The following is a 26,009-nucleotide window of genomic DNA, read 5'->3' on the forward strand; positions in this document are numbered from 1 at the left end:
TCACTTAAACAGTAGGTGTTTATTTCTCACAGTTCTGGAAGCTGGAGAGTCCAAGATCAAACAGAGTGTCTGCCTTGATCATTTCCTTCATCAGCCATTTGTTTCCTGGCAAGCAGACAACTGCCTTCTCATTGTGTTCTCACGTGACAGAGAGAGGTTACTGTTCCTCTTATAAGAATACTAATCCTTAAAAAAAAAAAAAATACTAATCCTTTCATGGGGACCCCACCCTCATGACCTTATCTAAACCTAATTAACTCCCTAAAGTGCCACCTCCAAATACCATCACACGGGGGTTAGGGCTTCAGGATATGAATTTGGGGGGACACAAACATTCAGCCTGTAACATGGATGATGTGGTAACTATTATCTCTTCAGTTCTGTAAACTTAAAAAATGTTCCAAAAAATAGTCTACTTTAAGAAAGCAAAGGAATAGAATTTGATAAAGGTTGTATGTACTTTTGTTTTTAAGAGAAATTTGAGCATACTGGTAACTGATAGGACAGATTTATTGGAGGAGGACTGGTTAAAGGTGCAAAACAAAGTGTGAACTGTCAATTGAGTAGATGGAAAGCAAATGTGCAAGTGGTAGAGGTAGCGATAGAAAGGAGGGGTGCATTTTCCTCCAAGTTAGAAAAGGATTAGGAGGTAGAAAACCAAAATGCAGAGCAATTTTATCATGGAGTAGGAGAGAAGTTGACAGTATCAGGTAAATCTTAGTAAGTTAGGTGTCAAGGTTTGCGAGTTAGGGATGTAGATTTATTTAATGCACAGAGGTAACTTTACCTTGTTGATTAGTGACCATTATGTAAATAAATACCTGTTTTATTTGTACACTTTACATCTTGTTTACATCAGAAGGATTTGTAAAACTCAGAAATAAATAATTGGTATGTTTTCAAATAAATTAAAGGAGGAAGGAAAGGAAAGCTTGAGTATACATTTCCTAATATCAATTTTAAATGGTTTAGGGTTCAAATCTTGGCAGATGTTACCTATCTAAATTAGTTAGGATACCCAGTTTACAAAATAAAACTTTTTGAAAATAAAATACATAGAATAAATGAAAAAAAATTTAAATCTCTGTGAGGTCTTGGGCTTTGTACAAGTGGAAGGGATCACAGAACAGATCCTGTAGAGCCTGTCGGTAATCACTTGATTTAATGAAATGTTGCATCATAATGACTTGGATACAATTTTCTCAAATAGTAGTACTTAAATGTGTACACTCATATCATTTTGAGGAGATAGAGGATTGATAGTTAATAGTTTCTTCGTTTGTATTTTCTTAGTGACAAAGGAGAGTTGTAACTGTACGTGTGTGTTTGTGTGTGGTATGAAAAAGTCGTAGGAACTTTTCACATACACTTATGGTTTTATTAAAATATATCTTTTGGTAAAGAAGTATCTATTACAGACAGTACAGATTAATAAAAATTCTTAAATCAGATGACCACTGTTAACATTCTTTGGTTATGGTATCCTTTGAACTTTTATGTATATTTAGAAATACATATATATTTGAACACATATATAACTTGTATCCCTTCTAAGCTGAATTACTGAAAAACAGAACAATATCATTCTAGAGCTGAAAAGATTAAAAAAAATTTTTTAATGTTTATTTATTTTTGAGAGAGAGAGCGTGAGCAGGAGAGGAGGAGAGTAACACATTAGGTATATAATTGAAGTTCTCTAATTGTAATATAGATGGGGGCCTAGGCCTTCCTGCCACTTAGTTCTTCCCCTCACCTGAAAACAAAACAAATATCTGGGTCCCTAAGCATCTCTAAGAGCTCTTACTAAAAATGATTTACCCCTTCTTCTAATATTCTACACTTGTTAAAGAAATATTGGTTTAATTCACTCTTTCATTTTCTAAGTCATTTTTTGTTTTCTGCAGTAAAAACTAGATTTTCATATGCCTTTCCAAAGGAATTCCCTTACAGGATGAACCATGTAAGTATATTATATAAAATAAAACTACTTGTCAAAGCTGTATATAAACTAGCTCCATTTTATGTTAGAATAAACTGAAACCTGTAAGTGGCAGTCTCGAATACTACAAGAATATAAACCTTAAATCTAAAATTAAAGCTAAATTACTTCTACCAAAAAAAAAAAAAAGTATGTAATAGCAGTGGTTATCTACCCTGGATGCTCATTAAATCGCTTTGGGAACTTTTTCATAATGCTGATATCAGGGCCTCTCCAGAGACCAACTAAAACAGAATTTTCATGCTTGAGGCCTGAGGACTGGTATTTTCTAAAATCTCTCAGGTGATACTAGTGTGCATCTAGGGCTGGGAACTACTATAATGGAACAGTATGAAAACTATATTTGAAACTTTACATTAGTTTAGAAGATGAATTTCTATTAACGTTTTTAAGAGGCATGTCTTTTTTCTGCTTTGCAAGGGATTTCTTCATTCTATGTAAATTAGATTTTTTTGTTTCATTTTCAGTATTCTTTCCTTTTATTGATTTGTAATATATTAAGTAACACTTAAGTGGAGATAATTGCATTTTTGCATTTTGCATTTGTGAAGTGTATTGGAAAATCTTAAGTTTACACAGGATATTTTAAATTAAAAAAAAAAATAGATACCCTTACATGGAACTGGCTTTTCCTTATAAGGATATAATCATAATTCCATTCATTGTAGTATAGTGAAAAGGTAATTTTTGTTGCATATGTTCATTTTCATATAAGCTGCTATGTGCTTGATTTAAAAAAATTTTAGTGAAAAATTGTGGTATTACTGTAATGTATATAAATTGTTAGACTAAGTAGACTGATTTGTTTCACATTGACATTTATAATCTTTTTATTTTTAAAACAGATATTAGAATGTGAATTCTATCTTTTAGAACTAATGGTAAGTATATTACTTCCTTGTGATTAATAGAATAAAACATGTTCAAATTTAGTGAAGTCAGAAATTATTTAAAGAAATGATTTGTAGGAAGGTGCATTTTAAAACCATCCAAGTGATACATGATGGTAAAATCATAGTACCTAGTAGCATCATCACCTATATCCTCTCAGAAGCCTGTAAAATAATTTGTATAGCCCACTTAGGATGGGAAAATTTTTCTGTTCTATAGTAACTATAATAAAAGGATTACAAGCAAACTAGTCAGGACATTAAGCCACTGTAAGTTATTTGCACAATTTGTGTATGTGTGTGGTGTTATTTAAAGATAGATTATGTCTTTGGCAGAATTCTCCTCCAGTTGGGAATTATGGATTTATAGGCTAATAAGAGGTTTCAGTGTGTTGCAGATGTGACACTTTGAGTCTCTAAGGGAATGGATGCTGACTGACTGCCAACCGATTTACCAAGGTATATTCCAGAGAGAGCACTGCCTTCACTATTATAGTAGAGTTTAGGGCTGCCATACTGCTTGCTTAACAGAATAAGAGGGAAGCAAGCATGAGTTAGAGAAATACATTTTGAAATACACAATTACAAATCAGTTGGGTAATGATAAGTTTTTGTGTTGTAATATATCTGTTTTTATACATACACATTTTTTAAACTGTTTCTAGGATTGTTGCTTGATAGTGTATCATCCTTATAGACCTTTGCTCCAGTATGTGCAGGACATGGGCCAAGAAGACATGTTGCTTCCCCTTGCATGGTAATTAGAACAGAAGTTATTCATAGTGTAATGTGTTATTAGCTAGGAAGGTTGACAACTGAATATGAACTTTAGTGTTTTTAAAGTAATTAAGCTGGTGTCCCAAGATATTGTATGTTGAACGAAATAATCTCCTTGTTGAATTTTAACTATATTGATATAAATGCTAAATTTGTAAGGATCTTTATTTGATTAATATTTCCATTAAAATTTGATTCTTATGAAAAACAGAGTACATAAAAATTAAGACATTATTTTTCAAATAGAATACTTCTGTTGGTATTCAACATACTTATTAGTTAATTATATAATTTCTGGTTTCCTCTTTGATTTTCTAATTTTTGAAAAATTGGAAAAATCCTTATATTGTAATTTATTGTAGGGTTTTAAGTTTTAGAATCTATTTAGCTGTAATTTTATTCATTAAAATATGCTTATGGTCATTTTCCTTGATATTTTTCACCTTTATATTTGTACTTCAGTACTATTAAAGATATAAGTATGTACAAAGATGGGAAATCTGGTCCTCTCTGGGGGGAGATGTGCAATCATATAAGATAGTTCTGATTTCAGTAATAATATGATTTACATTTCTATAGGAGGATAGTGAATGATACCTACAGAACGGATCTTTGCCTACTGTATCCTCCTTTCATGATAGCTTTAGGTATGTAAGCATGGTATACCTTTATTAGTTAAATTGTTACAAGCATATTTAGGTCATCTCAAAAGAAATTTCACGCTATTATAGTTTATGTTGTTACATTTCATGAAGTAATAGACTAATCCTTGCATGTGAACTTTCAATAATATGAAATGCAACTTTCATAAATCAGGATTATTGTCCCTCTCACCCCACTCTTTTGGTAAGTTTTTTTTTTTTTAATCGTTTAAAATAATTTTGACCAGTGTCTGAATAGAACATTTTTGTTTAGGAAGAAAAGTTCAGAATTAAGCCTATTAATATTACTTGTAACTTACATAGAATAACTGGGCCTTTTATTTCCTAAGCCCAACTAAGTCCTTAGAGGTTCAGTAAAGGAGCTCTGTAGTCAATGCTTTGCTGGAAGAATAAGTTAGCTACCATTTTATCTATCTGTGGAAGGCAGTGTAATGGGATAGAACACAATCTTTGGAGTTATATCGTCCTAAATTTAAACTTTGCTTACTTTACAATTGTGGGAAAAGTATTTAACCTGAGTTTGTTTTCTTAATTGCAAAATGTTGGGGATTCTAACTGCATACAGAATTGTTGCAAGAACTCAATGAACTATTAGTTGCAAGAACTAAATATCTTGTAGAGCACCTGTAATGCCTGCCATGTATTAAGCACTTACTAGTTTCTTTTTCCTATTGATTTCCATGATTCTGTCTTCTTGATTTTCCCCCTATTTTTTCACCACCTTACTTTCACAAGTTTCTCTTTTTTCAGTTATTCCTAAAATGTTAATATTTCTCAGCCTTCTTACATTGGGGGTGGCAAATAGGTTATTATATTTTTGTAGTCCTGGAGGTTCTCTGAAACCATTGCATTTGGAAGGATTCTGAAGTGGCATCTGGGTTCATTGGGAAGGAACACATGGGTAAGAAGCAAGGAATAGCAGGCCATGTCCTGCAGTTTTGCACCCCTGCTATCTTTGTTCTTCCTGAGTAGTCTCACTGGGCCCCATGGTTTCTACTATTTCTTACGGGTTGAAACGTTTCAACTCCTTATTTAACCAAGGCCTTGCTCCTGAGCAGTTCTTTATATCTATCTACCTTTTAGATAGTTCCACTTGGCGTCTCACTGGCACCTCAGACTCATGACCAGGACTGAACCTATCACTTTACCTAAGAAGATGTTCCTTTTAATGTCTTTGCTAGCTTGGTAAATAGCAGTAGTTAGTTACCTTAATTGGAAACCTGACCGTTAGACTCTTTCATCTCCCTCGATACTACATCTAGTTGGTAACCAATACCTGTTGTGCCTTCCTCTCAGTTGTCCTTTTGGTAATCTCATAGCCATCTTCTCACTTCTGTTCAGGTGACCACAGCAGTCTCCTTACTGGTTAATTGGCATCTAGTATCCCTGTTCTCAGAGAGCCAGTCTGTCTGCCACAGTTGAGATAGGCTGGTGGTTCTCAACCAGAGATAATTTTGCTCCCCAGGGGATGTATGGCAATGTTTGGAGATGGTTTTGGTTATTACAAAATAACCACTGGGGTGGATACCACTGGCATCTAGTGTGTAGAAGCCAGAGATGTTGCTAAGCATCCTACAATGTACAGGCAGTCTCAAGTATCCAGCCCACAGTGTCAGTAGCACCAAGGTTGAGAAACCCTGAGCTAGGAAGAGCTTTTTATTTTATTATTTTTATTATTTTTTAATGTTTTACTTATTTTTGAGAAAGAGTGTGCATGTGAGGGAGCATGAGTGGGGGAAGGGCAGAGAGAAAGGGAGACATAGAATCTGAAGCAGGCTCCAGGCTCTGAGCTGTCAGCACAGAGCCAGACATGGGACTTGGACTCGTGAACTGTGAGATCATGACCTAAGCCAAAGTCAGACACTTAACCAACTGAGCCACCCAGGCGCCCCAGGAAGAGCTTTTTAAAATCTTTCAGTTCTCTTCCCAGTTTCTGGATAAAATACATAGCTTCTTTTAACCTATACATACCATTCTGTGCTCCCACTCTCACCTTTTTTTTAAGACTTGGCTCAGATGTCTTTAGTGACACCCTCCCCATTTCCAAACTCCCTACATCACCTCAGTCCGGGTTTAGGATGTCTTCTCTGGTTCTGATTTACTCTGTGTATGCTCTGTTATGGCATTTTCCACTGTATTTCAGTTACCTGTTACTGTAATTTCAGTCCCTTGGCCTCTCAGTCTCTCCAGGACCTACACCCCACTTTACAGCTTCGTTTGACTTGGGGCAGCCACTATGTCAGTTCCCATTTGAGTCACTGCCTAAATTGACATCTTTAGCAAAATCATATGGGTAACTAAACCAGGGAATATAACTCAAGAAGCTGGTGTCTCAGGGTAGCCAAGCTGCTGGTAGGAATTATATCAGGGAAAATTGTGATGTAGATTGTTGTGTTGGGCTCTTTTACTCTCTTTGTTAGGTTATATTGTATGTAATGTGTATATGTAGTTGACCCTTGAACAACATGGATTTGAATTGTATAGGTCTACTTATACACAGGCTTGGTTTTTTTTTTATAGAACTGTAAATCTATTTTCCTTATAATTGTCTTAACATTTTTTTTTCTAGCTTAGTTTATTTAAGAACAAAGTATATAATACATATACAAAATAAGTGTTAATCGACTATTTATCAGTAAGGCTTCCGGTCAATAGTAGGTTATTAGTAGTTAAGTTTTGCGGGAGTCAAAAGTTACATGCAATTTTTTTTTTTTTAATATTTATTTATTTTTGGGAGAGTGCAAGCCACGGAGGGCTGGTGAGAAGGGGACAGAGGATCCTAAGTGGGTTCTTCACTGACAAGTTTACAGCAGCGAACCTCATATGGGGCTCAAACTCCCAAACCCATGAGATCATGACCTGCACCAAAGTCAGATGCTCAACCGACTGAGCCACCCAGGTGCCCCTTCATGCAGATTTTTTAACTGCAGAGGGGGTTAGTGCCCCTAAGCCCCATGTTGTTTGAAGGTCAACTGTAATTATATTGTATATGATGCATTACATTTTTTTCTAGGCTCTATTTGATTATAACACTGAGTTCTATACCTGGGTGCCTGGTGTTCACCTGACTTGATCCTATCTAATAACTTAAAACAGAGGCAGCACTGCTTTTAATTGAAATATTAAAACATAATTTATTGAAATATATCAGCATATTATTGTTGTTTTTGTTGTTTTTCTCTTTAACATGTCAAACTGACTTTGGGTGTATTTTTACCACTCACCACTGTTCAGGGATCATTTCCCTGCTCTAGTTTCTTCACTGGATTTTTTCCTAACATGCCCTGACTCACAAACAAGTATACCATGGCTGGCACACAGTAAGGAGCAGGAGATATCAAGAACCTTAATACAGTCTATTAATTTTTTCTGTTTGTGTTACATTAAATTGATGGGATGGTCACTGGTAACTATTAGATGAGTTTATGTCATTTTTAAAAGGAATATTGGAAAATGCAGATGAATATTTTAAGTGAAAATCTTACCTTTAGCCCTAAGTCCCTACATTTCATGTTTGCAGTTAAACATGGGCCTTTCTCTCATTTTCTTTCCAGCTTGTCTACATGTAGCCTGTGTTGTACAGCAGAAAGATGCCAGACAGTGGTTTGCTGAACTTTCTGTGGATATGGAGAAGGTAGTCTTTAAAATTCCCTTAATTGAATATAAGCTTGAACATTTTAAAGTTAATGTGATATTTACTTAACATGAGTCTAAAATCGTATGCTGTCCACCAGGCTAAGATGATCTTTGGTAAAAATATTAAGAAACATGTTTGGTGAGAATTGATATTGACTGTTTAGGTTATATTTGTCTTTTGGGTTTACACTTAAACAGAATGGTAAACTTTTGGTTTTCTTAGTTGCAAAGCTACCCCTCATTTTTAGGATTATTGTAAAAGCTACCTGGAGACCGCTAAATACCACTGTAAACTTTCGTAACACAGCCTGCCTGCTGACAAAGTGGGTTTTGCCCTTTTTTTCTACCTTTTCTGCTGCAATGTTGATAGCATTAGATCAATCCAAGTGAGGTCTACTCAGATGAGAAAGAAAGGGCTAATTGGGAAATTGGATACGATGGATTTTGTAGCTGCCAGTTTTTGAGCACCTTAACTCATATGTAATTAACGGAGAAACAAAACGACTTTGGTGCACCACCTCCCACCGAATTGTTTGAAACAATTGGTGTCACAGGAATGTACTCTGTAGTGGCATACTCTATCATGATTTAGACGTCTATTCCAGTTTCCTCACTGTTTTGTTTTGGTTTAAGATATTAGCAGATAGAAGGAAACCAACTGCAGAGATGGATAAGGATGGACAAGGTATGCATATTAAAAGATGAGAGGGTTGAAGGAGAAGCCTACAGAGCAGTGTGGTAAAAATACTGCTTTCACATTTATCAGGATTATCTAATCTAACCCGAATACTTAAGAACAGAGATTCTGTCTTCACTGTTTCCTCAGGATGTGTGTTCTTTACATAGTACATGTTGCTTGATACTGCTACTGAGAACTTTTCAATATTTCCTTCTAGATTTTGGAAATAATCAGGGTTATTTTGAAACTGTATGAGCAGTGGAAGAATTTTGATGAGAGAAAAGAGATGGCAACTATTCTTAGTAAGATGCCGAAACCAAAACCTCCTCCAAACAGGTACTTTGTAGACTTCAATCATGAATTTCATTTCATTATGTATTTCATACACATTTTCATATTTTTCCATAGATTATGTTGTATTGTTTTCATGAAATTTCTTCCAAAACTTCATGATACATATAACTTTTTTTCAATCTGACTTGATAGATTGACAGTATCTCATTTAAAAAAATACATTAATCTGATCCTCTGTTAACTTCCGAATGCAATGGCAGGTCTCTTACAGGTATCCCTCAACATATTGCTATATACTGCACATAAATTTAAACAGAACTAGTTCATCTGAAATTCAGGAATAAAGAATTCTGTAGTATCCCATGTCATTTCAACTCTGCCTTTCCCCCTCATCCTCCACTATTGGCTATTACCCTGTTTCATAAATTTCCGTAGTGACCTGATATTGTAAAGATAAATAAAGAATTTTGGCTTTTGAGGGACTTGAAGAACTGTGGCACATAGTACCATAATTTTGCTAAATATGAATCACTTGTACTAAGGGTTTTTTGTTTTTTCTTTTTTTTTTGGTTGGTGTTTTTTATGGGATCTATTCATTTAATTCAGTGGTTCTCAGCTCTCACATCAGATCATTTAGAGTAGGAAAAAAGGTGAAGGGAAATAAAGCAATGCTACCCATCTTAATCATTTATCAAGAAAAATAAGTTATAGAATGTATCAAGATAGATTTGTAGATCTGATAAGTTAATGTTACCATTCGGAAAAAAATTAACTTACGCAAGGAGCTGTTTAAGGCATTCATTCAAACAGCTACCTTTGGATGCATTTTTTGCAGAAATTCCCTGAGTGATTCTCCACTAGTGGCAGGGCCTGAAGCTGCAAGATGATGATGGACAAGATAAGGCAATAATCCTATTGCCACAGTTACTGGTATTTTTCAGTTTTAGTTATTTTTAAGTATTCAGCATTTTCCAGGAAATTGCCATTTTTATTTTCTGACTCATAAATAAAAGTTTGCTGTATTTACATGTGATTTTATTACGCCTTTGGACAGTCATTTTTTCAGAAGAACACTTCTTGATTTTCATATTTGGTAGGAATAAGATTTTATATATAAGATTTAATTTTACAGGAAATTTGTTCAGAAAAAGCTCTAATCTCTATGTTGAGTGATACCTGTAATGACAGTGAAATCCCATACCCTTATTTAAATGTTTTAAATGTATGTGGACGCTAACTTCCAGAATACTTGTAATGTGTGAGGGCACCAAGTTATGGAAGAATAAAAACATAAAACCAGATGTTAGTCTTCTGTATTTTAATTTTGCAATCTGTGTCAGACAATCAGGAGTGTCTTTGTTTTGTAGAGTTTTACCATAGAGTAACTAACTTTAAAAATTAGTTGGCTTATCAGGGTGTTGAAAATGAGTCTTTTAATTGGTATAAAATCTCTTTCTTCCCCACTTGAACAGTGAAGGAGAGCAGGGTCCAAATGGAAGTCAGAACTCTAGCTACAGCCAATCTTAAAACATTCCGAAGAATTCCGTAGTGGACCAGTTGGAAATAAACCATTGGACAGATTTCAGTTATGTCTTCAATGGAACACAAATGAAAATGAATAGCTTGTTTCTGTCAAGCATATTGGGAAGTGATTTTATTTTTGCAAAATAAGTTTTACCTTACCTGATTTGATTCTAGTACATAATTGATTGAAATCTCTTGATTATAAAAGTTTGGAAAGGTTCTAAGGGGACCTACAGACAGACATACATAGACATTTCAAAATTAATAACTTTCGATTAGTATAATTTTTCTTAATTTGGATAATAGAAATTATAGCTTTTTATTAAGCCAGGAAACATGAAGCATAATTTGTCTAAAATTCTCTTTGGTCATTGAAGGACCAAAAAAAAGACATAAAAAGTCAAATATATGAGGGTTTTTTTCCCTCCTTAAGTTAAACTTTAAAACTGTATTTAAGGAATCAAATCTTACAAAATCCTGGAAGATTTTGGTAACGATATTGATAATTTCAGGGAAATTAATCAAGTACCTATTGATTTAAAAGTGTATTTTATTCGTAGTTTTAGTATCTTGCCATGGAAGATACTAGCCCAGCCTAGCAGAAAAGTGCAATATGTATAGCATACTTTGACATTTTAAAAGTTATATTAATTCCATAACCATTTTGAAATGCTGGGCAAACTTAAAAAAAAAAAAAAATCCTACATGACCTTATTTGCATTTGATTCACAGTTAATCAGGCATTTTGAAAGTTAATTGGATAAAACACCATGATATGGTTGAAATTTGGCAACATTTTAATGTTAATTTTTACTCTACTGTGAAAAGTTTTTATATGACATACACTCCCTAGTTTATTTTTGTGTCTTAGTGTGGATTTACAAATTTACTACAGGTATCCTGAGCCAGGAACACAATCAGGTTTCAGGCCAGTTTGATACTGGCCATTCTTAATTCTCATGAGTGTAGGACTTGGACAAATTGTTATGTCAGTGGGACTGTGCTGTCTGTGGAACTTAATCATTTTCTTCAGATTTGAAGGAGAGTGATGAAATTTGAAGTCATAGGATATTGATGTACAATTTAAGGATTAAGTTTTTTTATAAATCAATTGTGAACAATGGATTATTAAATTAAGTGTTGACTTCCTAGTATGAAACTTCAAGAATAAAAGTAATGTTCTCCAGTTATATGACTAATGTCTTGAATTTATCATTTTGAATCTGCCTATGTTTTCCGAGTGTCCTTCTTCCTTTAGACAAGTTTTAAAGTCTTCTGTAGTTTGTCAAGTGGGTAATTCAAATGGCTCTTAGACTGTAGAGTTTTGCTTCCTTGTGGAGAGGATCAGATAAGTTGGGGTAAAGTGGTAAAGTGGTACTGTAAAGTCAGTACCAATGATAAATGTAGGTCTTACGGGCTTACGGGAAGAATAAGAAATAAGGAAAAATGCTCTCCTCAGGTCTGAAGGAATTAAGGTTGGGTTTGAGTTGGAAGAGCGTAGTGATTATATATCACAACCACTGACTTAACCTTAATTTTTTTTTAAGCCTACCTATATTCTTTTAAAATTTTTATTTTGAAAGTTAGTACATATGACTTGTTTTGTTTTCACTCTCTTATTATAGAAAATTTAAAGCAACATATACAAGAGTAAATAAAATTCTGTAATGAACCTCCATGTATTTATTACCCAGTTTCAGTAATGACCAGTTCATGGCCAATTTCGTTTCACCTAAATTTGCGTCAACTTCCCACAACATGCATATTATTTTGAAGCAAATGCAAGATACCATATTTCCTCTATAATTATTTCAATGTGTATTCCTAAAGATAATGGCTCTTAGAAAAAAATTTTATACCTAGAGAATTAGTTAAAATAATATTGTACTACCAAATAGTCATTGTTCATATTTTCAGTTATAAATACCATGAAAAATAAATAATTCTGGTCAGGATCAGCACCAGACATTGCAACTGATTGATAAATCCTTTAAGTCTTTTAAAATTCATGGATTCCTCTTGTCTTATTTTTTAAATTCTCCTTTTTGGTTTGGTTATCTACTGAGAGTTTCCCACCATATGGATCTTACTAAATGTATCTTTGAAGTGCCATTTAACATGCTCCTTTTTCTGTATTTTCTATAAATTGGTAGTTGAATGTAAAGGCTTGATCAAGTTCAAAAAAATTTTTTTTTCGAGAGGGTAGACTACTGTTAAAGGTGTCTTCCACAGAGAGCATATCATGGCTGGTTGTTGCTTTCTGTGACTTATCACCTACTGATGATAAGTTGTTAAAAAAAGAGCTGTAGGCTGCACTGTCCAGTGTGACAGCCACTAGCTACATGTGGCTGTTGAACACTGAATATGTGGCTAGTCAGAACTGAGATGTGCTGTAAATGTAAAAATACATGTTAGATTCAATACATAATACAAAGGAATGTAAAATATCTAACATTTTAAATGACAGGACCAAATAAAACACGATTAAAATTAAATTCACCTCTTTTTAAAATGTAAGACAATTCAAAATCACATAATGGCTTTAATTCTGTTGGACTGTGCACTGTAAGACAAGGGAAATGTTAGACTCCTGACCCATTCTCCCTACTGCTTGAGCATTCCTGCCCCCCAGAGCAACTTTTAGTTATTTCTTTGCTGTTGTGTTAACTTCCACATTTACAAGTAACAAGCTTATAGCTTTTATTGAGCACTTAGGTGACAAGAATGTTCTTGGGTTTCTACATGATGAAGTCATTTAATTCTCAGAACAATTATCGTAGAGATGAGAAATGTCACAGGTCAAGAGTGACAAGAGCTTGAATTAGGTTCTAATTATTTTATTTTTAATTTTAAGAATGTTTATTTATTTTGAGAGAGAGAGAGAGAATCCCAAGTAGCCCCCACACTGTTAGTGCAGAGCCTGATGCAGGGCTCAAATTCACGAGCTGAAAGCAAGAGTTGGATGCTTAACCAACTGAGCTACCCAAGCACCCCAGATTAGGTTCTCTCTCTCTTTTTTTTTTTTTTTTTAGAGAGAGAGCATACACAATTGGGGAAGGGGCAGAGGGGTGGGGGGCAGAGGATCCAAAGTGGGCTCTGTGCTGACAGCAGAGAGCCCAATGTGGGGCTCGAACCTGTGAACCATGAGATCATGACTTAAGCCAAAGTCTGGTGCTTAACCTATTGAGCCACCCAGGTGCCCCAGGTTCTAATTCTTAAAACCTGGGTAGCTGCCCGACGCCCCCCGCCCCCCCATGGTCTTAATTACCTTACTGCTTCCTATGTTTACCCTCCAGCTTTTTATTTTGATTTTTTTCCCAATAGTAAAATCATCTATTAACTTCCTAACTTTCCTATGGAAAATGAAGATTTCACTTTCTCACACACCTCCCTCTATTCTCTTGCTTCCTCTTCCCCACCAACCTGGTTCTACATTAAGACTTCTACTCCCATTGTCTTCCCAATTTAATTGTGTAATTTTTGTTAAATTCATACTCAGTGTATATCAAGTATATATGTATAATGTGTTCTGTAGTGTACTATGGTTACATTTCTTTTAGAATATTTTTGGCTTTCTGAAAGGTTAGTAATGCCTTCGTTGTAATTTGCTCAGTTTACTTTGTACATTTTATTAATTTGTCACCAGAATCATTTATAATTCATGTGCTCCCTAAGTCACTCATAGGGAGACATTCTTCCCTGAGTCCTTTATCTTTGTTTAGGTATCCAAGATATGAGGAATACACTTCTTTTTCTTTGCCTTTGTTTTAATGGTTTTTTTTCATTTTTATTAATCCTCATCAGCTGTGTCTAATCTGTTAAGCCCATCTACTGGGTTTTTAATTTCAGTTATTCTTAAATTCTAGAATTTCTATTTGATACTTTTTTGTAGTTTCCACTACTTATTACTTCCATTAATAATTTTTGTCATCTAAGTTATTGAAAATACAAAGCATAGGTATTTTAAAGTCTGGGGGCAGGGGGTGCCCAGGTGGCTCAGTTGGTTAAGCATCTGACTTCAGCTCAGGTCATGATTTCACAGTTCATGGGTTCAAGCCCCACGTGGGGCCCTGGGCTGACAGCTCAGAGCCTGGAGTCTACTTCAGATTCTGTGTCTACCTCTCCTCTGCTCTCGCTCTCTCTCTCTCTCTCTCTCTCTCAAAAATAACATTGAAAACAATTTAAAGTCTGTCTGAAAATGCCAACATGTCAATTATACGTAGATTTTTTAGTTTTTTTTTTTCTTATTTTTCAATTGTGAGGTCCTATTTACTGCCATTTCTAATAAATATTATAGAATTCCGAACATTGAATATAAAGAAATGTAGAGAATATTTATGGCTCTGGCTCAGGGGTCTATAAACTATGTTTCATGGGCCAAATCTCACCTGCCGTCTAGTTTTGTCTGGCCATTGAGCTAAGAATGTTTGCCATATTTTTAAATGGTTGAAAATAATGAAAAGAAGAATATTTGGCAACACGTGAAATAGAAAATTCGAACCTAAGTGGCCATAGTTTTGTTAGGATACAGCCACACTCATTCCTTTATGTGTTGTCTGTGGTTGCTTTGTGCTACAGTAGCAGAGTTGAATAGTTGCAACAAAGACCTTATGGCCCACAAACCTAAAAAATTCATTGCTGCCAACCCTTTGCTCTAGCTAGCTAATGATATCTTTCTCTAAGAGGGGATTTACTTCTGGTAGGCTCCTAAGATCACCTTAATTCATTCAGTGATTTAGTGGATTTGAAGCTGGTCTTACATTTTTATGAGGGTTGGACAATTTCTGGTTCACCTTTACTCCTAAGGTATAGTTTCCCAGGGGTTCCAACTAAACATCTGGTGTATTTACCCAGGGTCTTTACCCAGGTTCTTATTCCTGGGTGGGCCCAGTACTTCAACCACAGTTTCCCTTCTCTCCGAGAGATTCTCTCTCTCTTCAAATCTTCCCACCTTCATATGTTTGTCCTAGTAATATTTGTTTATATAGATCAATAAATAAGATTTATTTAAAGGGATGAAGGAATTACTGAAGCAGTGAGGCTTTGAAGAGCTATACTCCAGGGAAAAGGAAAGCTATAGAAGATGAACCAATATTGGAACGTGCCTGTGTGTGTGTTTATTTTCCACCTCTTCTAGTTCCTGCTAGAAACTAGACTGACATTATGAGAAATAGAAGTTCAAGGTGGTCACATCATTCCTACCCCAGATTTTCCAATGGCTTAATAATATCACTGAGGACAAACCAAGTCCTTATAGTTGCTTCCTAGGCCTTACATGACCTCAATGACTACATAAATGAGACTGAACATATTTGGGTCTGAAGAGGCACAGATGGAAGAAAGCACAAAATTGTTTTACCACTAGTGCACTAACAAACATAGGACTTGACATTCCAAAGGCATATATTCATTCTAGTGACAGTTATTTACATTTAATTTTTTTCATATTTTCATTATTTTTAATTGAGATATAATTACAGAAAACGTATGTTTTCAAGTGTTCAATGAGTTTTGATAAATGTATTACTCTATGTACCAACACTTCAATCAAGATATAAATCATTTCCATCACCCTAGAAATTTCCCTCCTTGCTTTTTCCAGTTAATCTTCCCTCTACAGAAGCAGTCGCTATGATTTCTATTTTTATAGGTCATATTAATTAATTTAAGTTGCAAGTTATATTGCTACCATACTGGTTACAACATTGCCGTAAGTCTTTGGGGGGTGTTGATGTATTTTCATTATTCATATTTCACCTACTTTTCTAGAGCTCAGATTCTTGGTGTTTTAAGACAAAGTCTGCTTTTTTGTTTGTTTGTTTGTTTGTTTTTACTTTTATAGACCTCTGCTAGAAATCAAACATCTTCAGAGAAGAATCGCATCTGTTTTATTATCTTTTTAGCATTTGGAATATTTAGCATAGGATCTCAACCAAGAAAAGGTGTTCAAGAAATGCTTACTAGCTGCTTTATATTATTCAATATTCAGTAACTATTCATCATGAGTGAAAGGTTTATCTATCAGAAATTTTGTATATCATATTAAGACAATTTTATGAATTTTCTAAAATGGGAAAATTTACAAACTAAAATATGTTATAATCATAAAAAAAAAAAAAAACTTGTCTAGCTCATAGACTCTTTAATGAATAGAAGCCATGCTAACACAAATGGTCCTACATTATGATTAGGTACTACAAGTAACTTGGGCTTTGAGAGTACTATTGTACTATACTAAACTAAACTAGTTCACTAAACTATTTACAAATTAATTTCTAGGATACCAGGGGCGCCTGGGTGGCTCAGTTAAGTGTCTGACTTCAGCTCAGGTCATGATCTCACAGCTTGTGGGTTTGAGCCCCACGTCAGGCTCTGTGCTGACAGCTCAGAGCCTGGAGCCTGCTTCAGATTCTGTGTCTCCCTCTCTCTCTCTGCAACCCCACCCCCTGCTCATGCTCTGTCTCTCTCCCTCTCTCATAAATAAACATTAATTTTATTTTTATTTTTATTTTTATTTTAGAATCCAACCCTTATATTTCTATGGCAAGTTACATACATTATTTCAATCCTCAAGGAAATAGGCAAGGCATTCTCAATTTACAGTTTACAGTTAAGAAAAAGATTCAACACAGAATTGACTTACACAAAATCCCCTTCCCATTAACCAGTGATGCCAGGACTAGATTATTATTTTGTTCATTCTACTATCCTGTGCTGCATGTACAAAAGGAAAGAGCCAGCTTGTATTCCAGAATTCAATTTCCTTTTTTCTTTTCTGAAAATTCATAAGTCGCCCATTCCTTCCATCCTCCAGCATAATGTTGAACACTGAAAACACATAGCAAAGTTAATGCTGTAAACATTTTCTCCTGCTTTATAAACACAAAGTCGATAGGAACTTTAGAGATTTAGAGATACAAGGACTACTCTAGACTTTAAAACTATTTAAAAGACTTCTGAGTAGGATGAAAATACAGAGGCTCTTAGTCACTATCCTGCTACTACTAACACAGTGATTATAAAAATTTTTTCAGTAGACCAGTAAAAACGTCATACATATGAAACATCGCAATACACATTCTTGAATACATTTTTATACTCCATCTATGTACCTGTTAAAGCCCAGAGATACTGCTGTGTCCATAGCCTTCTTGCTTCTCACTCCGGCTAAACAAGAAAACACTAGGCTGTCAGATTTGGATGGTTTTACTTCATTGTACTTCTCTTTGAAGTCTTTTGGGTTCATCTGTAGAGCTTCACCTACCTCATCCACTGGAAGAAAATGGTAAGAATTTCAGTTAAATTTTAGATACAGTAAATTACCAAATCTATATATACTTTTGTAATGAATCAATTTAAGACACAGGTCACTTACATGGTATATTGACAGACCCGGGAATTTTCCCATACTCAACAATTTCCCATCTCTCTCTAACATCAATTAACGTAATTTGTCTGGAATTCAAGAGACTTTTAAGTTCCTTGTAAGTGACATCTTTGAAAACAGCAGTACAAAAATTGTGGCAGCTTCCTTTTATTGACTTCAAACCTGGAAAGAATAAAATAATTTAGGCACCTTCAAAGTAACGTTGCTATTAATAACCTGGAAAGCAGTTCAAAGGAAATTTTCCCCCTGGTTCCAGTCAGCTAACGATGGTTGATGTTTCCTCTTCGCTGAATTTTGCATTCAGTGTATTTTGCACACAGCCTGATGGAGCCACAGGATGTAGCCATACCCTCTTGCCCTCCATGCTTAACGGCTGGCCTTGTGCCAGCTCCATATTCTACTCTCTCCAAGCCCTTAATTAGGTAGAGCTTGTAAATACACATTCAGCATTTGGTAACAGAATTGTGCAAATAGTTTGTAAGTCAACCATAATCCAAAAATACAATGTGAAGAAAAATTTAATTTCCCCTTACAAGTGAAAATAACAAGCCATATGTTAGATGTGGGGACGTTACATTTGAAATTACGCTTGTAAGTACTTAAAGGCACTGTTTCTGTTAAATAACTGATAGGGTGTCTGGCTGGCTCAGAAAAGCATGTGACTCTTGTTCAAGCCCCATGTTGGGTGTAAAGAGTACTTAAATAAAAACAAAAAATAATTGGTAACATAATATGGTACTGAGTAATAACTCATAAAATAAATCTATGGGTCCATAGTGATATAAGTATATAATTGAATAAATAATTGGGGAGAAGGGATTATTTCAATTGATAAATGTAGAATGAATGACAGAGAAAGTCACCATTAGGTCAACACCCCAGTAATTATTTCAGCAAGAGCCATTGATAGATGCTAGAGTTAGGGGGTGAAAGTATGAGAAACAGGATAGTATCTCCTCCAGGAGATACTAATTACGAAAGGAGACACCTGAAAGATGCCACTTTAACCAATTATTCAAAGATCATTAGTGATAAATATCGACAGCATGCAGTCTCTAAGGTTGCTCGAAGAAGAGCACAACATCACTTCCTTAGTATTTTTTTTTAATTTTTTTTTAACGTTTATTTATTTTTGAGACAGAGAGAGACAAAGCATGAACGGGGGAGGGTCAGAGAGAGAGGGAGACACAGAATCTGAAACAGGCTCCAGGCTCTGAGCAGTCAGCCCAGAGCCCGACGCGGGGCTCGAACTCAGGGACCGTGAGATCCTGACCTGAGCTGAAGTTGGACGCTCAAGCGACTGAGCCACCCAGGCGCCCCCCCCTTAGTATTTTTGCCAAAAATGCACACCCTGAATCAAATCAGAAGACCATCTCAGACAAATCCAACCTACAAAGTAACTAGTACTCTTAAAAAGTATCAAAGTTATGAAAACAAAGAGTGGGGGAACTGTCAGCCAACTGAAGCCAACTAAGGAGTCATGACAATGTAATACAATATAGAATCCTGGATTGGATCTGGACTATAAAAGGCATCAGTGGGAAACTGGTGAAATTTAAAGTTTATTTATTTTGAGAGAGTGAGAGAGAACGTGAGTTGAGAGGGGCAGAGGGAGAGCGAGAGGGAGAATCCAAGTAGGCTCTGCACTATGAGCATGGAGCCCAATGTGGGGCTCAAACCCACAAACTGTTAGTTTTTTACCTGAGCCAAAATCAAGAGTTGGACTGAGCCATCCAGGTGCCCCAAAACTGGTGAAATAAGGTCTGTGGATTAGTTAATAGTATTATGTCATATTCCTTTCCTGATTTCAATAATCGTATCATGTAAGATGCTTACATTAGGGGAAGTTGAAGAAGAATGAAGGGAACTCTGTTTTACTTTTGCAACTTTTCTATAGTTCCAAACTGTTTTTTTTAAAAAACATGAAAGAAAACCCAAAAGATTTTTTCAATAAATGAAAAACAAAAATTTAATAATCATTTTACACAACAAAATGACCACTTATAAGAAAGGTAAATAATAATGCTTCAAATGTTGTTTTAAACATTGAATATATTATAAAGTGAAACTGGTTTAAGTATATCTATACTATATATAAATTACATATTTTATTATTTATTTTTGAGAGAGAGAGAGAGAATGATTGTGAGCAGGGGAGGGGCAGAGAGAGAAGTAGACACAAAATTCAAAGCAGGGTCCAGGCTCTTCTGTCAGCACAGAGCCCAACGAACCGTGAGATCATGACCTGAGCCGAAGTCAGATGCTTAACCGACTGAGCTACCCAGGTGCCCCAAAATTGGTTTAAATAGTATAAACTGGCATAGGAAAAGGCTTAAAGGTCTAAGTCTTGAAGCAGACATACAGTATACCATCTGTAAGAATTCAGTATTTGGTAACAGTGATATTTCAGATTAATGGGGAAATTTTATTCAATAAATACGTACAGCAACTAGTTAGACATCAGGAAGAAATTTTAAGCAGGCTATTCCCTTATTTCTTATATGTAAATTTAAATTTCAACCTAAAAAGTAGTATCTTAGAAGTACTAATAGAAACACATTATATACATATGATTTATACTATAGTTTGATATATGATATACAAAAACACAATGAATAGAAAACCTGAACATCCTTCCAGAGAAGGCATACAGATGGCCAACAGACACATGAAAAGATGCTCAACATCAGTAATCATCAGGGAAATGCAAATTGAAACCATAATGAGATATCACCTCACTCTTGTTAGAATGGCTATTATCAAAAAGACAAGAAATAAGTGTTGGAGAGGATGTGGAGAAAAGGGAACCCTTGTGCACTGTTGGTGGGAATGTCAAATGGAAAAGAGTATGGACTTTCCTGAGAAAAATAAAAAATAGAGCTACTATATGATCCAGCAATTCCACTTCGGGGTATTTATCTGAAGAAAATGAAGATGCTACCTTGTAAAGATATCTGCACCCCATGTTCACTACAGCATTATTTCCAACAGCCAAACTATAGAAACAATCTAAGTGTCCACTGATGGATAAATGAATAAAGAAACTGTGGCGCGCGCACACACACACACACACACACACACACACACACAGGAATATTATTCAGCCATAAAAAAGAATGAACTCTTGCCATTTGAGACAACATGGATGGACCTTGAGGATACACACTAAGTCAGACAGTGAAAGATAAACAAATACCATGTGATCTCATACGTGGAAACAAAAAACCCTCAAAGCCCAAGCTCATAGATACAGAGAACAGATTGGTGGTCGCCTGAGGCAGGGAATGGTGGGGGGGGGGGGGCGGTGGAGAGAGAAATGGGTGCAGGTAAAAAAGGTAAACATTTAAAAAATTATTTTTTAAATTAAAAAATAAGAATTCTCATCTTAATAGGGAAAAGGGAGAGGGAATGTAGGCCTCTTAGGGGGAAGTAAATGATTTTTAGGGAAGATGAATGGACCCTTAGAAGAACAGATTGGAGGTAAGACAGTTTGTGATAATGCTTGTCTGGGTGTGCTGTTGAGTTCTAGTCTCCTTTCCTGTGATGAGTCATCATGGTTGATGAAACTCCTGGGGAGAGGACTTATGACAATTGAGTTCCTTTTGAAGGATCTGTCTAAAGACAGGTAAGGGGAGTTCAGAGAAAGCCTCTCTCTGCATCTGCTGTTTTTCAAATGCTTACAGCTCAAAAAAAAAAAAAAACAAAACCTGCCAACCCAAATTTCAGTTTGAAATATGATGCCCTAAAAATATTTAAAATCACATATTACACTATACCAATTGAGGATCTAGTAAAATTCAGAATGATCTAATTCATACTGTATACATGTTTAGAAGTTAGTTTTTCTAATACAATTGTCAGGTCTTTTTAGTAAGGAGAAACCTATAGGAATGAGCTTTTTTTTCAAATAAAAAGTTAAGAAATTTAGTTATTTCTTTACATCTCTAAATTCTAGAATTATTCATTAAATTAATTTCAATTAGCTTAATGTGATTTAATTATGTGGCTAAAGAAATTATATATAGGAGTGCTTGGGTGGCTCAACTGGTTAAGTGTCCGACTTCGGCTCAGGTCATGATCTCTCAGTTTGCGAGTTTGAGCCCCATGTTGGGCTGTCTGCTCTGACAGCTCAGAGCCTGGAGCCTGCTTCAGATTCTGTGTCTCCCTCTCTCTCTGCCTCTCTCCCACTCACACTCTGTCTGTCTGTCTCTCAAAAATAAACGTTAAAAAAAATTTTTTTTAATAAAATAAAGAAATTATATATAGAAAAAATATACATAGGGGCATCTGGGTGGCTCATTCGGTTAAGCGGTCAGCTCAGGTCATGGTCTCACAGTTTCGTGAGTTCAGCCCCGCATCGGGCTCTGCACTAACAGAGTGGAGCCCGCTTGGGGACTCTCTCTTCTCTCTCTCTTTCTCTGCCCACCCCCCTGCTCTCTGTCTCTCTCAAAATAAATAAACTTTAATAAATAAATAAACATTTAAAAAAGAAATCATATCCATGATTTGGGTTCTAAATTTATAAATTCATAATTTTTTTCATAAATTTACCTTCTTTTCTATGTTATAGTGTAGCATGGTTTTGTACTATATGTTATACTTTAAAATAATAAATTTCACTTAGAAAGAGTCTACCACTGGGGCACCTAGGTGGCTCTGTTGGTTAAGTATCTGACTTTGGCTCAGATCGTGATCTTTCAGTATGTGGGTTTGAGCCCTGCATCGGGCTCTGTGCTGACAGCTCAGAGCCTGGAGTCTGCTTTGGATTCTGTGTCTCCCTCTCTCTCTCTCTCTGCCTGTTCCCTGCTTGTGCTCTGTCTCTCTCTTAAAACTAAACAAACATTTAAAAAAACAAAAACAAAGAAAGAAAAGAAACAGTCTACCACTGGGGCGCCTGGCTGCTTAGTCAGTTAAGTGTCTGGCTCTTCATTTCAGCTCAGGTCATGATCTCATAGTTTGTGGGATTGAGCCCTAAATCAGGCTCTGTGTGGACAGTACTTGGGATTCTCTCCCTACTTCTCTCTCTCTCTGTATCCCCCACCCCTGCCAAAAAAAAAAAAAAAAAAAAAGTCTACGATTACCCCTTACTTTCTAATTAAGTTTGGCAGTCTTTTTATAATTCCAAATAAAGTTTTGATGTGAAAAATATAACTATTTGAAACATAAAAGGGGAACCTAGGTGGCTCAGTTGGTTAAGCATCTGACTCAATCTTGGCTCAGGCCATGATCTCCCATCATGGTTCATGGGTTCAAGCAAAGAGCCTGCTTGGGACTCTGTCTCTCCCTCTCTCTGCCCCTCCCCCATTTGTTCTCTCTAATAAATAAATAAACTTTAAAAAAAGAAGGAAACATAAGAGCTTTTGCTTAGTAATGATAACAATCATAATAATAGCAATTCATTCTTGCCACAGCCATAAAATAAATTCCCTAGTTCACCTATACTCTTCTGGATCTTGACACCTTAGAAAACCAATGTCAATATCTGTTGAATATTGACAATTTTTTCTAGGGACTGTGCAATGGACAATATAGACAACATGCAACCAAGAAAGAAACGATGATTGTTACTTTAGAGAGAAAACATTAGGAAGAACATCTGGTGTGCTTCCTTTTCAAATGGGTATTTGGATTTAGTGTGAACATTTTATAACTTCTAATGTAATCACTTTAATAAATATTTTCAGTTTTTTGAACCACTCACAGCAAAATGCTGAAAGCAAGTGAACAACCATCCTAGTGAGTAAAATGGTACAATGGAAATTTCTGGTAAGGCAATGCATTTTATTTCATGAAGTGATTTTAACAGGAAAGGGGAACACCCTATGTACTGACTTTCAGCTTCTTTTTTTTTTTATTTTTATTTATTTATTTTTTTAATATATGAAATTTATTGTCAAATTGGTTTCCATACAACACCCAGTGCTCATCCCAAAAGGTGCCCTCCTCAATACCCATCACCCACCCTCCCCTCCCTCCCACCCCCCATCAACCCTCAGTTTGTCAGCTTCTTAAAGTTACTTGTCTTTTCAACCTTTTACTCCTCTATCACAGTACTTCCCCCTTAAATAGGCCAGCGAGCCAAGTCCTCTCAGCTGTCACCTTCCTCAAACTCCCTCCTTATTTAAGACATCTGCTGCTGGCAGCTGATTCGTATTAACTAGGGTACCTCCGTGTTTTCTGTTGTTCTTTGTAGCCCAAGGACTAGGATACCAAGTAAAGGCGTTTATGCAACCTGGTTATTACCAGGAAAGCTGCTTAGAATCTTCCAGAGGTCAGCACCCTGGAAATAGATAGGGCAAGACTGCGTAGGTGAAAGTTCACTCACTTTGTGCCACCACAAAGGTGTGTTAGCACAGTACTCAGTGGCAGTACACATGACTTAGTAGGTCCCATTTGGGATCCTGCTTCAAACCTGAGTCTAAACAGAAGCAAAAAGGAAGAACAATAAAACTAGCAGAATAATACTGGAGGGGATGGCTTCAGAGAATAAAGGTAGCCAGCAAGTTTTTGATCTCATGGAAACGTAGGAGACAAAAGTCATTTTCAGTGTAATGGGGGTCACTGATTAAGTGACAAGCACTCATATTAGCAGCCTCAAATCATTAAGAAGACAAGGATTGACAGCATTCTCTTGGGAAAGTCTTGGTTGAAAGATTAGAAACACGGGACACCTGGGTGGCTCAGTTGGTTAAGCATCCCACTTTTGATTTTGGCTCAGGTCATGATCTCAGAATTCGTGGGACAGAGCCCCGTCAGCGCAGAGCCTCTCTCTTCCTCTCTCTCAAAATAAATAAACATTAAAAAAAAAAAAAAAAAAAAAAAAGGAAGGAAGATTAGAAACATCCTGAAATCGGAAGAAACCTAAATGTTCATTCAGGAAATGGTTAAATTATGAAGCCTATCATGCAGCACTTACAAGGAAACAGTGACTTAGGTGTCCATACTGTTAAATGAAAAAGCTTCCCCCTTTGACATCTGTATACATATAACATACTTGTGTTTTATAAATGTCCAGAAAAGCATCTGGAAGAAAACACTAAATTATTCCCGGGGAGTGAGAATGCAGAAAGAGGAGTTCTGGGACATAAATTAAAAAACAGCAACACCTGCGTATTACAAATGTAGTATTTTTAGGTGTACATTTATGTAGGCTTACAGGAAAGTGTTTAGAAGGATGTGTACCAAGCCTCACTTGCAGAGGAGAATGGAATATGGGAGGGCGTACAAAGAAGAACTTACATGGTGCTGTGTCTGTTTGAAAATAATGAGAATATAATTATGTATTACTAGAATTTTACACGAAAAGGCACCTTTTCTGTAACACCTTCTCCAACTCAGGTAGAATCATTGCTTTTGCCGTTGCAGTCTCACCGGGTTGTATATGGTGTTTACTTGTGTCTGTCTCTCCACAAAATGAAGTGAACTGAAGAGGCGATATCCCCCGCAGGAGGCCTGCCTTAGTAGGTGCTCAATAAATAAAACATTTGCATAGAAAAGCACATTTTAAGCTACCGAGGACATACCAACAGTTAAAGTGGAATAACTGGGAGGGAGAATTGGGGACACAGGGTTATGCCACAGTCTCTGTAGCTGTGTCCACAAATAAAAGTTTGTGCTAAAGGACAGGAAGTCGGCTTTGAGGAATACACCCAACACCTCCATAACCACTTTCGTTTCTCCGGCTCGTTCTGTCCTGGTGGTACCTTAATGGCTCTAACGCGTTCTAATTCAAGCAATGGGCGCGGCTTCTAGTGGGTAACAAGTGCAACTCGCAAAGCTGGGCTCGTGGTTAGTTTGTCTGGGGCAGAAGCGGGCCTCGCTCGCTCCTCTGAGCCGCGCACTGACCTTCATTGCTCAAACGCCAGTATCTTCCAAAATGCCTCCCCACGCAAGCTTCCTGGAGTAACGCTGACCTCCTTCCCTGCGTCCCCCGAGAGCGGCCCCAGACCCAAGTAGCCCGGAATCTGAAGGAACGAGAACTATCAGGAGGTGCTTCCTTCAAGAAGCGAGCACCCCCACCAATGCCATTCCTCCCCCGGGGCCCGAGGTTAGGCGCTGTCCCTTTCCCCATGGACCACAGAGCTCACCCCAGAGCACAGACTGCGCCGACCCGAGGATCGCACGGCGTGCACTCCCGAGCAGCGGCCCCGGCAGCACCATC

At 36.3% G+C, this 26,009-nt stretch overlaps 2 protein-coding genes across 4 annotated transcripts in view; one reads left to right on the top strand and one right to left on the bottom strand.

Moving 5' to 3' along the window:
* Positions 1-11,653, top strand: part of CCNC (cyclin C) — a 29,209-nt gene extending 17,556 nt beyond the window's left edge. The window contains exons 6-12 of one of the 2 annotated variants that reach the window (XM_019442956.2): positions 1,905-1,960; positions 2,845-2,880; positions 3,555-3,646; positions 4,246-4,313; positions 7,883-7,962; positions 8,861-8,979; positions 9,773-10,236. In XM_019442956.2, the coding sequence (XP_019298501.1) occupies positions 1,905-1,960; positions 2,845-2,880; positions 3,555-3,646; positions 4,246-4,313; positions 7,883-7,962; positions 8,861-8,979; positions 9,773-9,824 (503 nt within the window). In that variant the 3' untranslated portion in view covers positions 9,825-10,236. Of the gene's footprint in view, positions 1-1,904; positions 1,961-2,844; positions 2,881-3,554; positions 3,647-4,245; positions 4,314-7,882; positions 7,963-8,860; positions 8,980-9,772; positions 10,237-10,409 lie in introns of those variants that run through there. The other variant, XM_019442955.2, reaches the window with a different exon arrangement.
* On the bottom strand, positions 1-25,925 carry TSTD3 (thiosulfate sulfurtransferase like domain containing 3). 2 transcript variants are annotated; one of them, XM_053904626.1, is made up of 4 exons: positions 25,694-25,925; positions 17,837-18,010; positions 17,574-17,733; positions 1-186 (listed from the first exon to the last, which is right to left on the bottom strand). In XM_053904626.1, exons 1-4 carry the CDS (start codon positions 25,917-25,919, stop codon positions 129-131), a joined length of 618 nt encoding a protein of 205 aa, XP_053760601.1. In that variant the 5' UTR covers positions 25,920-25,925; the 3' UTR covers positions 1-128. The 2 variants fall into 2 exon arrangements, with proteins under 2 accessions (XP_053760601.1, XP_053760600.1); XM_053904625.1 differs by lacking the exon at positions 1-186 and adding an exon at positions 15,967-17,289.
* Between the last annotated feature and the right edge of the window lie 84 nt (positions 25,926-26,009).

The sequence above is a fragment of the Panthera pardus genome, unplaced genomic scaffold (genome assembly GCF_024362965.1).
Source record: "Panthera pardus isolate Hobbes unplaced genomic scaffold, ASM2436296v1 HiC_scaffold_17, whole genome shotgun sequence".
In the NCBI taxonomy this organism is placed as follows: domain Eukaryota; kingdom Metazoa; phylum Chordata; class Mammalia; order Carnivora; family Felidae; genus Panthera; species Panthera pardus.